At 39.1% G+C, this 14,075-nt stretch overlaps 1 protein-coding gene and 1 long non-coding RNA gene across 10 annotated transcripts in view; one reads left to right on the forward strand and one right to left on the reverse strand.

Annotated features, from left to right (window-relative positions):
* DCAF1 (DDB1 and CUL4 associated factor 1) overlaps positions 1-14,075 on the forward strand; it is a 53,747-nt gene that overhangs the window by 28,947 nt on the left and 10,725 nt on the right. For 3 of the 9 annotated variants that reach the window (XR_005827378.1, XM_040590289.1, XM_040590288.1), the window contains exons 16-22: positions 695-777; positions 1,910-1,994; positions 3,432-3,665; positions 4,218-4,311; positions 4,785-4,889; positions 5,677-5,750; positions 7,060-7,164. Coding sequence is in view for 5 of the 9 variants with exons in the window: in XM_040590289.1 (XP_040446223.1) it covers positions 695-777; positions 1,910-1,994; positions 3,432-3,665; positions 4,218-4,311; positions 4,785-4,889; positions 5,677-5,750; positions 7,060-7,164 (780 nt within the window). In the remaining 4 variants the exon portion in view is untranslated. Of the gene's footprint in view, positions 1-694; positions 778-1,909; positions 1,995-3,431; positions 3,666-4,217; positions 4,312-4,784; positions 4,890-5,676; positions 5,751-7,059; positions 7,165-7,946; positions 8,013-11,168; positions 12,431-14,075 lie in introns of those variants that run through there. The other 6 variants (XR_005827380.1, XR_005827379.1, XM_040590291.1 and 3 more) reach the window with 6 other exon arrangements.
* On the reverse strand, positions 72-12,502 carry LOC121086475. Its single transcript, XR_005827382.1, has 4 exons — positions 12,424-12,502; positions 10,297-10,299; positions 9,395-9,401; positions 72-83 (listed from the first exon to the last, which is right to left on the reverse strand). It is a non-coding gene; the product is annotated as an uncharacterized LOC121086475 (long non-coding RNA).

Consider the following 14,075-nt stretch of genomic DNA (forward strand, 5'->3'; position numbering starts at 1 on the left):
CTGTTCTGAGTTCTGGAAGTTTCACAGCCTAAGCCCTGGTATGTTTTGGGCCTGTCTGGGTATGTACATCTAAAATGCACCTACTGGCTGGCCTGCAATGCCTGTCATTAAAGTACTTGTAATAGTTACATACACTCTCTCTGCGAGTTCTACAATTTTTATTTTCTTCCCAGGATAATAGAGAATATACACAGTGGCTGTGTGCCTTCATAAGTAATGAATATATATATCTAGAAGTGGAAAAATGCTTAAACTGACTTTATTTAAGATAAATGTGATATAAAATATCAGACTTTCTACAACCTCCCTTTGCTAGAGAAAGAAATCTTTAGGGGGATGATTCTCCGAAGAAAGAAAAGGTAACTGATTTATAAGCAGAATGACCTGCACTCACAGGGCATCACATTTTAGGCATGGGTTATCCTGATTTTATCTGCTATTAATGTCATAGATCATTTCCATTGATATCTGTAACATTATTCTTTGTCTTCCAAGGGCTCTTTATGTTATAGCATTAGATGCCTAGACTTTATCCCCACGGGAGTAGTTTAGTAAGCACAAAATCTGCTATAGCCCCTAAATTCATCTTATAAGTGTAAGTTAAAAGTGTATGGATAAGATGATAACCTCTGTTTTCTCTGGTATTCTTTTCCCTTTTCCCTTCTTCCCCCTCCACTTTCATCTGGAAATATAGGATGGATCTTTATTGCTGACATCTGCTACGTGGAGCCAACCTCTCTCTGCATTGTGGGGGATGAAGTCTGTCTTTGATATGAAGTAGGTATACTCTGATCCAGCTGTGGGGTATGCTGCAGTTAGAAAAACCATTCAATATAGGCAGAAACCCTAAGAACAAACCATAATACAGCACAGCTCTCACAATGTCTCTTGTGAAAAAAAGAAATGTTCTCCCTTTTCTTATGTTTAGTATCTTCCCTATTTTATTGGGTACAGGTACCTGTGCTAAATTCTAACTACCTAAAGTCCTATTTAGTGCAAGATAGATCAGTAAAATCACCGTTGTCCTGAAGGCAAAGAAATATGTTTGCATTTTTATTCTCGTGTTTGTAAAGTATCTTTGCAATCTTTCTGTAGCCAGTTACAGATTCTTAGTAGTGTGGTGATATGCATGGTGAAATTTTCAGACCTGGGTATAAGCTGTTTTTCGAACCTGTATAAAGCTGTTGAAAATTGATTTCAGTATTTACACTTGTTCCTTCCCCTAAAAAATGTGTGGAAGGCTCTTCATTTTTAAAAGGTTTGACTGTTTTCTGCCTTAGTTGTAAGCAGCAGTTTTGGTATGGCCTGTTTTAAGTCAGCTAGAGGGCATCCTTCAGATAAAAAGTTGAACGTGCCTTAGGCCTGCACGTGTGTTTGAACGTTCATGATGCCATTCATCGCTCACTCCTATTAGTGCAGTTAGGTTTGTGACAGACCCTGTTGATGACAAGTCTTTGCATTTGCTGCCTGTGGTTTTTTCATTGATCTGCTGTAAAGGCTGTGTCTGTAAGAGATGTTTTCCTGCAAATGCCGGTGTGGTATTTGCACCCTCACTATTGTGGGGGTGGGAGGCGCTGGAACACATTGCCCAGAGCAGCTGTGGGTGCCCCGACCCTGGCAGGGCTCAGGGCCAGGCTGGATGGGGCTGGGAGCCACCGGGGCTGGGGGGAGGGGTTCCTGCCCATGGCAGGGGGCCTGGAACTAAGTGATCTTTAAGGTCCCTTCCAGCCCATTTGGTGATTTCAGCATTGTAATATGCCATGGTCAATGGTGAAGGAAATTTTTTTCTACATTTTTAGTTTCACGCGCTGTTGAAACCTCTGCAGAAGGTGTTGGGATAGTAGTGTTTGGTTCACACAGGCAGTTTGAGTCTGCAGTTCCTTGACTTCTTTACTGACTCTGTCTACAGGCATTCCTTCCCTGATGACCACTATGTGGAGTTCAGCAAGCACTCTCAGGATAGGGTCATTGGCACAAAAGGAGACATTGCCCATGTAAGTACCAGTAAAGGTCATGGTTCTGAAGCTGTGACAAGAATGTAATTCTTGACAGGACATTTATTAACATATCTGGGTGCTATGGTGCTCTGTGTAACTGATGAGCTAAGAGGCTTTAAAGGAAAGCTTTGAAAGTGCCAAATAAACTTCTCCCTGTGTCTAAGGGTATAAACTGGACCATTCCAAACTGCCTGTAGCACAAGCAGTGTGCAGTGTGTTGCCTCTGTGGTTCTATTCTGGGCAGTTGTAGAATCTGCTTTGTTTTGTTCATGTGAGAGAGATTGTTCAGGGGTTCTTCTGTTTCTGTTTTTTCATCTGAAATTCCCTCCTTTGCCTTATTTTTTCAGTAATAGTAATAATAATAATTAAAAAAGTTCCACTGTAAACAGTAGCTCAGTCAACAGCTGTGGGAAACGGCCTTCAAAAAATGTCCTCCTTAAGTGTCCTTCTCCCTGCCTCCCCAATTTGCAGCTTGTGTTTGGGTAATTTAATTTTACCAATGTAGTTTCAGAGAATGGTGTTGTAGTGTTTTGTATGAATGCCTGCAAATTTGACAGACGCAGGCTTCAGAGTGCTTCTGCTTCTTCTCAGTGCTAATTTGTATTCATTATAGGCATTGCCTCTTTTGAAAGAGTTATTTGCATGAAAAATTGTCATGAAGCATAACTTACTCAAATTATTTATGAATTTACTTACTGCTCTGATTTGTTTAAGCAAGCTATCCATTCCTGCCAAGTTTTTAACTTGGATTTATCTGGAAGTCAGATCAGTTTGCGTATTGTGTTTATCTGGTAAACAGATCTGTTTTCCAATTCTAGAGAATTTTTTCCTCTTTTAAGTTTGAATGAGAGCTAGGTTCTTAGGGATGTTACAGATCAAGTTTATCAGAGAAGACTGTAATAAACCTTTTGTGCTAGTACAGCCCTTCTTATGTTTTTATCTTCCGAGAGTTGTTTGGGGCAAAGCTCAGAAAGTTGCCTTTCCACATAAATGCCAGGTATTTTAACTCCTTTTCTGTAGTTCCTGGCTTTTTTTCCTCACTGTGTGCTTGGAGTTTTTATGTTTGTAAATACCATCTGCTCCTGAAAGCAGTTCCATTTCTGAAACAGTTTCTGGCTAAGTGGTACCTCATGACTACAGCTTTGCAGCCCACTTTCCATAATGGGGTTAGTTTCTTTGGAACTAATCCTGTTTGTATTCAAATGTGTCAGTGAATTGCAAAGTACTGGCCAAAATGTGGTGAGGCTTGGTGCCAGCTGTGAAAAAGGACTGGTAGGAAGGGTTATCTTTGGAACGCTCTCAGTTGAAATGGAAAAGCAAAGTGGGAAACGGGGTGATTCTAGAAACAATCTAGAAGGGGGAACATAGGGTGATCTTAGGCACAGGTATATTACAAATTGTGACTAATCTTTCTTTTTCTTTTTAATCTAAAAGATCTATGATATTCAGACTGGCAACAAGCTATTGACTCTGTTTAACCCAGATCTTGCCAACAACTACAAGAAGAACTGTGCCACCTTTAACCCTACTGATGACCTTGTCCTAAATGATGGTGTCCTCTGGGATGTCAGATCGGCACAAGCCATCCACAAGTTTGACAAATTCAACATGACCATCAGTGGTGTTTTCCATCCCAATGGGCTAGAGGTCATAGTCAACACAGAAATTGTATCCTTTGGCCACTGTGGTAATGGATGTGCTGGGGCCTAAAGAATTTGTATTGATAAACAAGTAGCTGTTTGCAGAAGTTGTATTAGTAAGTCTGCTGTGTTACGGGGTATGTATAGTAGCAACAGTTTTCGTCTGTGACTCAAGTAAGTAAGGACTGTCAAACAGCTAGCTAATTTAAGTCTAGACTCTGTGTCTGATGGGGCCTAGAGGAAATACTTAACATTTATAATAACTTAGGAGAGAAAGCAAGAGAGAGGTTCTTTTGGAATATGTTCTGTGGTACCTCTGTTCTCTTTCCATCTCTTACCAAGATCAACCTTGAAGCTGCTGCAGTAACTTCTCGTGACGGGGAATGACATTTTGAGTAAGAGCTTTTTTGTTTTGGACATGTGGAAGGGATTGTGGTGCTTGAATCAGACTCTGGTTCTGTTGTATTTGCAAGAGGGTGGCAGTGAGGTTTCTCCAATGGAATTAATCAGTTTACCACTGTGTTGAAAAGTAAGTAGAAACTTTAAATTGTTTGTTGCTCCTTAGCCTGTATGTTTCCAGTGGGACCTCCGAACTTTCCATTTGTTACACACAGTACCTGCACTGGATCAGTGTCGTGTGGTGTTCAACTATACTGGCACGGTTATGTATGGAGGTAGGACTTCTCGGTTTTGTATTACTCTCCTTAGTCGCCTCTGGTTTGAGATAAGTAGATGCTTATTCAGTGAAATTTGAAGCTTCAGAGGGTCTTGTCTAATGCCAGGCTTTGCTGGCATGTGTGAACTGGAATTTTTTCAGGATGTTTACGCTACGTGTGTTGCTGGCAAAGTGTTCTCTAACATCACTAAGATGGCAACTCATTTGTGAGATTAAAAATCAACCTATTGAAAAAGAAAATACGTATAACGGCAGATCTGATGATGCTTGAGAAAATGTTTTTGTTTGTAATAAGTTGCAATGATCTGCAGTATTAATAAAGGCAGCTCTGAGAAAGTAGATATGAAGTGGGTCTTGCTGAGCTATTAAATAAAAAGAAAATTCATGTCAGAGTCTGATTTGTTCTTAAGTTGGTTTAATGATAGCGGTGAATGGAAGGTGGATTTGTGGAATAATTTTCCCATGTATCAGCTATGTTGCAGGCAGATGATGAAGATGACCTTCTGGAGGAGAGAATGAGAAGTCCGTTTGGCTCTTCTTTCAGGACGTTTAATGCAACTGATTATAAACCTATAGGTAAGAGAGGAGCAAACAGCTTGGTCTGGAAGTTTGAAGGTTTATTGAAAGTTTACAAAACAAATTGTGCTATGACCTGTTCTGATTGAAGCACAAGACTTGGGCTTAACACTGACATAGGTTCAAGGATCATATCCTGTTCAGTGGGTGATTGCTTTACTTGCTACTGTCCAGCAGTTCTGGCTTCATTTTCATTTCATCTTTCCAAGTAGGGCATAATCTGAGATAGTAGGTCATTTGGCTAGGATGTCATTGGTCTCATTTCAGGAAGGCCTTTTTTTTTTTTATTTTATTTTTTTAAATTTTGTTTTCCTTTTCCCAACAGCATTTCCCCATGCTGGTAGTTCAGAATGCTGTCAATTTGGCCTCCAGCTTGTAAAGCTCCTGGAGCCAAGCTAGTTGCTGCTGTGGACTTTAACAAATGTGGCTTTTGCTATTGAAAGGAGATGTGGCTCACAACTCAGTCCCTTGGTTGCCACTTATCCTGGAAGATTATCTGTTGTTTACTGTGCTTAAAGAAGCAAATAAACATATTATCAAGAGAGGAGACACTGTGCAGAGCAGGTTAAGATCTTACCTGGCTATTTTTTATGACAGTCTCCAACATTCTGTTCTTCATTACAGATTGAGTTAGTTATAAATGGTGATTTCACTTTTATTTCAGCTGTTGATTCTTGTCCCAACATTTTTTTACCTGCTTTTAGACATACATTGTTAGATCTTTTCTGTCAGCAAGCAATAAATAATATGCAATTAACCACTGAGTTTGTGTTGTGATGTTTTCCAGCCACCATAGATGTAAAGCGGAATATCTTTGACTTGTGCACAGACAGCAAGGACTGCTATTTGGCTGTCATTGAGGTAAAGGAGCTAAGAATGAACTCTGGTCTCTGTAGCAGTGGTTTGAGTGCAGTGCTTCTTGGTTGTTTTTTTGTTGTTGTTTTGGTTTGTTTTTTTAAAACCTTCAGAAGTGATGATTCTAGAGTTCCTATGTCCATACAGGTGTGCTGTAAGGACTCAGCCACGGTACCAGAGGGAGTCGGCAGTAGAACAGGACACAATTCGTGTCCTAAGCAGTGGTGATGTTTTGATGCAGAGATGCTGTTAGTTTTCTGTTGTGCACCCACAGCAGTCTTGTTTTTCTGCCTCTGATTCCTTAAATTTCCAAACACGTTTGTGTCTCTTCTTCAGACGCTGCCCCTTTTAAAATGTGCAGAGGTTTTCTTCTCGTAAGCATAAAGAGAAATGAATTTTTTTCCTATTTGTAGCAATAATTTCCTATTAAAATTTGTGCATTGTATCAAATAACTGGGAAATGCAGTCTTCCTGGGGCTTCCCATGGAGCTTTTCTGTGAATCACTCTTGTTGTTCCTTTTGCACTTCTCTTCCTAGCAAAATCCCAGAAGCTAAGGATTTGAAGCAAAAATTACTGAGTGAAACTTCTGGTTTGTTAGGGCAGAAGTAAACTTAAACTAATGGGTCTGTTTCTTTGCCCAATAATACATTGTCAGTACCCAATTTCTTGAACCTCCTGACTATGTGCATGTAGTGACTAATTTAAAATCCTATCGACCAAAATATCTGTGAATCACTGATCTTTACAGACTGCAAAAAGCAAGTCAAGAGTTTGTAGTAGGGCAAGCTTCATGTTTAACTGCTGAAGTTGGAGTTGTCAAGGTTGTGAGGCCAAGATATGAAAAGTTTCTTTTACAGAAGTCACTGGAAACGTTACTTCAGGGCATGTGGCAGCAGTGGTTTCTGGGGTGTCAGACTGCTGTCTTCTGGAACTCTTGCTATATGATGGCTTTTAGCACTGTCTCAAGGCATATGGTTCAATAATATGATAGGAGGGCAAATTTGAAAGGAAGTGGTGTGCGGTTAGTGAGAACTAACCCCAAGCATGTTAAGGATCCAGTAAAGGTGGTGTGAAGTCTACTAGTAAGAGTGTAACTTGTGGATGACAGAAGCAAAAAATAGATATTTGCACCACTCCTGGGCTGGTCCTTGAAACAAAAAAGACTTTTTTTTTTTAGTGCTAGTTGTACTGCTGCTAGTAGATAGGAGGGAAGGATTTTGGTAATGTTTTGTGATTGAGATCAGATATAGCGTTGAATACAAATGTTGAGCTTATTTCCTGGGGCTAACTGCTGTGTTGGCATCTCCTCTTCAGAATCAGGGGAGCATGGATGCCATGAATATGGATACAGTTTGCAGACTGTATGAAGTGGGCAGGCAGCGTTTGGCAGAAGATGAAGAAGATGAAGAAGAAGATCAGGTGAGAAGTATAGCATTAACTTGGTTATTCAACAGCAGCTGTTAGCCATCTACATGTGAGAGGCTACAGGTGTTCATTTATTACCCATAAAGTACAAATGCCTCATTTGGTCTCACCTAACGTGAAGTAGATCACTTTACTGCCAATGTAAACTAAGACTATCTGTGTGGAACTTGTGTGAGCAGTCACTTTGTGCACTGTAAACCAACATGATAATTTATAGATTGTTTATTTATTTTCCTAAGCGTTTCAATCTTGATCAGAAACTTTTCTTTTTGTTCTGCTTGGGTTTTTAAAAATATCTCTACATCCAGTAAAGACAGTAGAGTTTGAGGTTTTCCTTTTTTCAATTCCAAGTCTCATATGTGGGCATAACTTGTCACCAATTTCTGAATGTGGCACAACTTCTGACTAATGCAGTGAAACTGCACAGGACTTCTACACAGCAAAATGTTTTAAGAATTTTAAAGAAAGCTGTAAGTCTGCATTGGGATGTGTTGGTTTTCCTTCTCAGATCAGCCATTTGATCTCTGGCAACTTGACAAAAGAGTTAACTGCAATAAGTGTCCCTCAGTGCAGTTGGTAGAATACACAGTAGTGCAGGATACTTAGTACAGTACAGTGAGAATTAAAGACAAATTTGTAGCTTTTTGGGTGTCAGGTGGTGGTGGGGTTTTTTTTGTTGTTGTTTTTGTTTGTTTTTAACAGGCAAAGATCTTATACTTCAATTCTCTAAAGATTTTAAATGCATTATTCTCTGCTCTTTGGTGTCTGCGTTGTAGTAAATCACATATTTATATCTCCTGTGAGAAAAGCTGACTTCACCTTTTTCCAAAGAATGCCAGAAGGTAATATATTGGTGGGTTTTTTTCCCAGATTGTGTGGAAAGCTGGGTTTCTGATACCCTTTGTCTCTGAATCTTCCTGTTGCTAGGTTAGAACTTTTAGTTTCTAGTTCAGAAGACTGAATAGCAGATCCCAGGAAAGAATAATATTCTTTGCAGATAGTTGCTATTACAATTTCACTGTAATTCTGAACATAAAGCAGTAGTTCTGTTTTGTGTATGTGCTTTGCTGTCCTGTCCTCTCAATGTGCTACCAGGTTGCAGCTGAAGTTTTGGCATTCTTATGAAAGTGCAGGTCACTGTTTCTGCCCCTAGATCGGATGGATTCAGTTTAGGAGCTGTTAGGACGGGTGAAGAGTAGAATTCCTTAGAAGCAATAAAGTAGGGGGAATTACTGTTCCTTTCAAAGTGTTTCTACTTTCCCAGTGGCTCAGGTAGTAGTTTCTGGTTTTCTTTGCTTCCGCTGTTTTTGTTCGCATTGAGTAAGCTTATCCATTTCTTCTTTATCAAATCTCAAAACATAGTTTGTAGCAGAAATTGATTTTGCTTTGTACAATGATTAACTAGCAGCTATCAAGACACTGTTTTGCAATCTCGCTGGTAAGTGTTGACTTAAGTGGAGATGTGTATTTGTACAAGAAGATGCAGCCTGGATGCTGTTGGTTCCAGGCTGTAACACTAGGTACCAAGCAGAGATAAGGTATCTATCATCCATCAAACATGACTGGGGACGCTTCCTGTCTTACAAGTGGAGGTGGCCCCAGGTAGATTTTAAGTATGCTAAAAAGTTTTCTGTAAAGCTTGTGGAGTATTCAAACAAAGCTGCTCCGGGATCAATTTGCAGGCTAAGACTGACTAGTTGATACTGTGTAATTACTGCTTTTTATGGTCATCACTTCTGGGGTGTATAGATATTCCTAGACAGTAATTTTTAGGAGTGGTTACAATCAAGTTTCTTTAGTAAGAGAGATTTGGTTTTACTATAAACAACACTTATAAACCCAAATTCAGTTCAATCTATATATATTTAGCAAAACAAACTAAACCACTCGCGCTCTGACCCCTAGCTATTCACTGCTGTTCCTCCAGGTTGTTCTAGTCTTAGGCTTACAAAATACAGCTTTTGTCTCCAGAGACATCCAGCATTGAGCTAGAATGAGTGGAGGTTTTCCAGAATAAAGACTGAATCTCTCTGGCACGCTTGTCTGTTAAGGCCATCAAGAGTAATTTGTTTCCTAATGAACAGAGGAGTTTTCTGTGTATGCATATGCTCGCACATATGTAGGTATTCACTGCTTGCCTAGTTAGTTTCTGTGATTTGGGCTTTGAAAAATTGAAAATAAACTTTTAAACTTGTTGGGACTTCTCACAGATATTCTAAAACACGTTCTGGCTAAAAGAAGATGCTGTTTGATCTTTTTCATTACAGTGGTGTGGGGGTAAATCCATGTGAATCAACATTAACCTGGTATCTCTTTGGTCCGGATTTTTAGAGCAGATATTCATCTGCTTGCCCTCTCTGTCCTTGCACCTTGACTTTATGTATCTATCTAGTTTTGTATGTGATCTACATGGGTCAACGAGTACAGTTTTTTACCTATACAGAAAGTAGTAAGTACTCAAACAGGAGCACTTTTGGTGGGCAAGCCTTGCTTGAAAGTCATGTGATGCAGAATGAAATTTTAAAATTTTAAAAATGTGCTTGAGACAAGTTAAGAACTGTGGAGAAAAATATCTGCCTGACACGTTTTACTTTTAAATTTTGACGTTCCATGATGGCAGTTTTGACAAATGTCAACTGATAACTCTGTGAGAGATATTTAAAAAGCAAAAGACTGAGAGTCTGTAAAATGAACCAAACAGGGGTATTTGGCCTACAGATACCTTTCAGTTCCTTCTCTTATTTAAGTGTAGAAACAAAACAACTATATTACTCCCACTTTCTCAAACCAAACCTTGTAAAATCAACTGATCTGTTACATAAATTACCCTCAAATTAAATGATCAGGCTGACTTAGCTAGCTTATTAGTACATGGTATTGCTGCAGTAAATGTTTATGGTTTTGAGAATATATATATATTTGAGAATAGCACCACTGCAGCTGGGCTCTTCCTTGACTGTTACAGTAGCCTTTCGAATGAGATCTCTGGAAAGCTGCCTTTTCCTAGTTCTGGCCAGTAATCCAGAATTGTCAAGCCTTGTTAAACAGAAAAAGTGCTAAATGGATATTGATATTCAGTGGTCTGCTCCAGTTACGGTGATAACTGAGGGAAAGTGAAGATGTAACACTCTTAGCAAGAGTTTGTGAGCCTTAGTTGTTGTTGTTGGATGTTTTACTCTAAAAATACTGTCTTTCTGCCTTGAATTTTCATGAGTTTTGTGGATGATTTCACTGCTGGATGAGTATCTAAATGGGTCCATCTGTGACTGGCAGTTTCACTCACAAGTATTTGCAAAACTGTGATCAGTCTATGGGGAAATAAGCAGTTCCCTATTCTTCAGTCCTGCAGCAAGGTTCTCCTGCTCTTCCTCCTTTATTAGCCACTTTTTTGATACTCCTTCAGAGTTAGACTTAAAAAAAATAAGATGGGTTTCTGAGCTACTGGTACAGATGCTGGACCATCTTTTGGTTGTTAGCTTGCTTAATTCTTATTTATTTCCCTTTCTTGGTTTATTAGTATCCCCGTTTCACTCGGTAATTACTGCCTTATGTATTAAGGCAGACCAGGAATTTCAGAGGAAATGGCGCAAAGGAAAGCGGACGTACTGATCTGGCCTGGAAGTGGCACATGACAGTTGCTACAGGCTAGAAAAGAGACTTCAGAAATATTAAGTGATCAGAAAAGCTGAAGCCAAGGGAACTAGCTAACCACAGAGTAGACTCCAAACTGAAACTTAAGTCTGAATGGTGTGATCTTCTGAGTGGGTTAATGGATTTTCAGTCTGTGCATTTTTACCTCTTTATTTTAGTTTTTCTTTCCATATTATTTCTTTGAGGGCTGTTTGTCTCTCTGTGGTACATGTGTATGATGTTGCATCTGCGAGGCTCAAATAGCATTCTCAGTTGTTGTCATGTTCAGAGAGATTTATGGCTTCAGCAGCAGATTGCTTCACCTAGCTGTCCCTGTCCTATAAAGTGTGTTCTACTTCTTTTGCCAGAACTGAAGAACTGTTAATTATCCTGCAGTGCTTCTGGGCTATCGAAATGGTGATGGTAGGTGTGTAATTTGTCTTTTTGCATTGGTTTAGAAAATTTTAGGTGATGTGAAATGAAAGCTTTGGAGATAAGCAATAAAGACTCAAAAGACAATCACTATTCTAACATGTGGTTTATCCACGATGGAGAATGTTTTTCCTCAGCTTTCTATGTGGTCATTTGTGATCCCAGTTTCTGCTTTTGTTTTAGGACTCTCCCCTTATATGCCTGCAACAGCAATTCCATTGTATTTTCATTGCTGTTGGTTTGATTTAGGTTTGTTTTCGTGCAGATGCTTACTTGCTGAGGAAAAAACCCACAAACCTTAATCCATATCGGCACATGTATTTGAGAACCATCAGACCATAGTAGTGCTTTGTCACTACAAGCTGCCCATAATGATTTACGTCATCAGGGACCCTTTGCTTTTCAGGAGCTGTTCCTGTAATATTTGAAGATATGGTTTCTTTCAAAATCTTGCTCAAGATGAAATGGTTTATGAGATAATAGCTGGAAACAAGTATTTTCAGGTGAATAGCTCAATTGATAATAATATACACGTTTATTACACACCTTAATAGGAATCTTTGAACTTAGCTGCAGCCAGGGAGGCTTAGTAAAGAGTGGTTTCCATCAAAGACCTCTTTACATAACAGATACATCTCTTGAACAGACATACTCCAAAACAGGTATTAAAAATAAATAAATAAATGCCCAGTACCTGTACTTCTAACCACATTTTTAAGATAGCAGACAAATAACTGTGACTGCTTCAGCCTATTCTGCTGTTTCAGAATCTAGTTTTACTTGCTGTCAGTGCAAACAAAGGAAATTCTTGGAAAGGGAAAAGTAATTGGAGCTTTCAGGCTAGACTTAATATTATGGAAAAAAACAGCTGCAGCAGAGATAAAAGCATATTCTGGCTGTTCTGTGACAGAAAGCAAAGGTTGGCTTTCTCTCACCTAATATGTCTTTCCAAAATTCCCAGAGTAGTTGGGATCCAAGAAAATAAAAGCTGCCTCAGCTGTGATGAGAAACGTCAGTCGGAAGCTTGAGGAAATACAGGGAAAAATTCTAGTCCCTAGAGGGAGGTTCATTTACCTGCCAAATTTTGAAATTCCTTTTACTATTTTTTGTCATGCAATTAAAGGATTTGGCTTATTCTTGTGAGTGAGTGTGAGATCAGTGAGTGGAAGGAAGCAAATTCAGAAATTGCACCATTTCTGAGCCCTATAGCATAGAGAATATAATAGTCATGTTAAAACACATTTATCCCTAGCATTAAGGAACATATCAACTGCAAAATGATGACTTGCACATACCTTAGAGAGGACAGTGACTCTGGAGTTAGACTGTACACACAGTCACATTAAAACAGAAACACTTCATAGGCAAAACTAGAGTATTGGTCAGAAGAGTCCCAACTGAACATGCCAATCCAACAGAGGCCCAGTTACTTGAACATTTATATTTTTCTGTGTCATGGATGCTTTTTCATTCATCACAGGTAAGCAGTCAGTTAGACAAGCTAAATCTACTTACATAGACTAAGAGAATAACTGCTTTTTTATTTCTTCACTCCATGTTTTGCCTCTGTGACATACTGTATGCTGTGTGCTGTTTCCTGTGTTAAATCTGCATATATCTACATCTGCACAGAAGCCTATGGTAAGATTTGTTGCTTGCTACATATAGTAACTTCTGTGCATTCCCAGGCTTCTACGTTTTTAGCTCTGTGACCTTATTAATGGCTATGAAGAAGTAGATACTCTAACACTGAAGTAGCCAAGAAAGTAAAAGTAGGTGTAGCCCTGCAGTGTGAGATTGATACTTTGAATGAATTTAACGGTGTGATAGTAAAAAATGAGTTTGGGCTTGCTATCTGAGGGGAAGGATGGAGACTAGGTAATCTAGGACATAAAATTCCTTGCATGCTTGACCCCCTAGAAGTACTGTTTGCTATGTTTCAGCTTTTTCCACTGCACATTGTTCAGGGAGTGTTAAGAAGTAGGGTGGGTGGAAGGAATTGGATAGAAACTCATAACTGACTGAAAACCAGACATTGTCACTTTGTCATTCCTGAGAATTGCATAGTGAAGGATCAGAAAGTACAAGGTGCTACACAGACACTTTGGAAGCAAAGAGAACAATTGTCAGAATATAACAAGAGGATTGTCTGTGGAGAAAGGTAAATTACTAAAACAAGGAGAGACATTCCCGTGGAGTGAAATATTCCTCAGTGAACTTGTATTTGAACAACAATCATATGTTCTTTTTTATGAAAGCGAAACCCCTTCCCATGTTGGAAATAGGTAGTAATTAAACTAATACTGGTAATTTGGAGGAGACCAGATTACTAAAGATGAGTTTGCTTTTCTCTAGGAGAAACTGTGGGTGGGTGGGGGTGTGTGAAAGAGAGGGAGAAGTAAACTAGTAGGTGGTTTCTTGCAATAGCAAATAAATTGACCAAAGCAATGATAGTCTGGGAAACTTAAGTTTCTTCACAAAAAAACCAACGTTGACTAGAGAAAATAAACAGTTTGTAGAAGCAGATGCTTACCAGCAGATGATTAGACTTGGCTACAAATAGCCAGAAGAGAATTACATATGAGCTGAAAGACTTGAAATCAAGTGGGAAAAACTTCTCTGACATTTGATTAACTTTCTCAGGTAGAGAAAAGGCAGCCTCGTAGGTGAAAATAAAGAGTAGTAACTTATGGCATGATTCAAGCAGAGGTGCAATAGTGATTGTGTTTTCAGAGGAAGGGACTCTTGCTGGAAAGCATCTGCAGGTGAGAGGTGTTGACATGTAAGAAAACTATAAAAAGTCTTAAGAGAGCTTATAAAGTAAGCTGACATATTTTTAGATA

The sequence above is a fragment of the Falco naumanni genome, chromosome 4 (genome assembly GCF_017639655.2).
Source record: "Falco naumanni isolate bFalNau1 chromosome 4, bFalNau1.pat, whole genome shotgun sequence".
NCBI lineage: Eukaryota > Metazoa > Chordata > Aves > Falconiformes > Falconidae > Falco > Falco naumanni.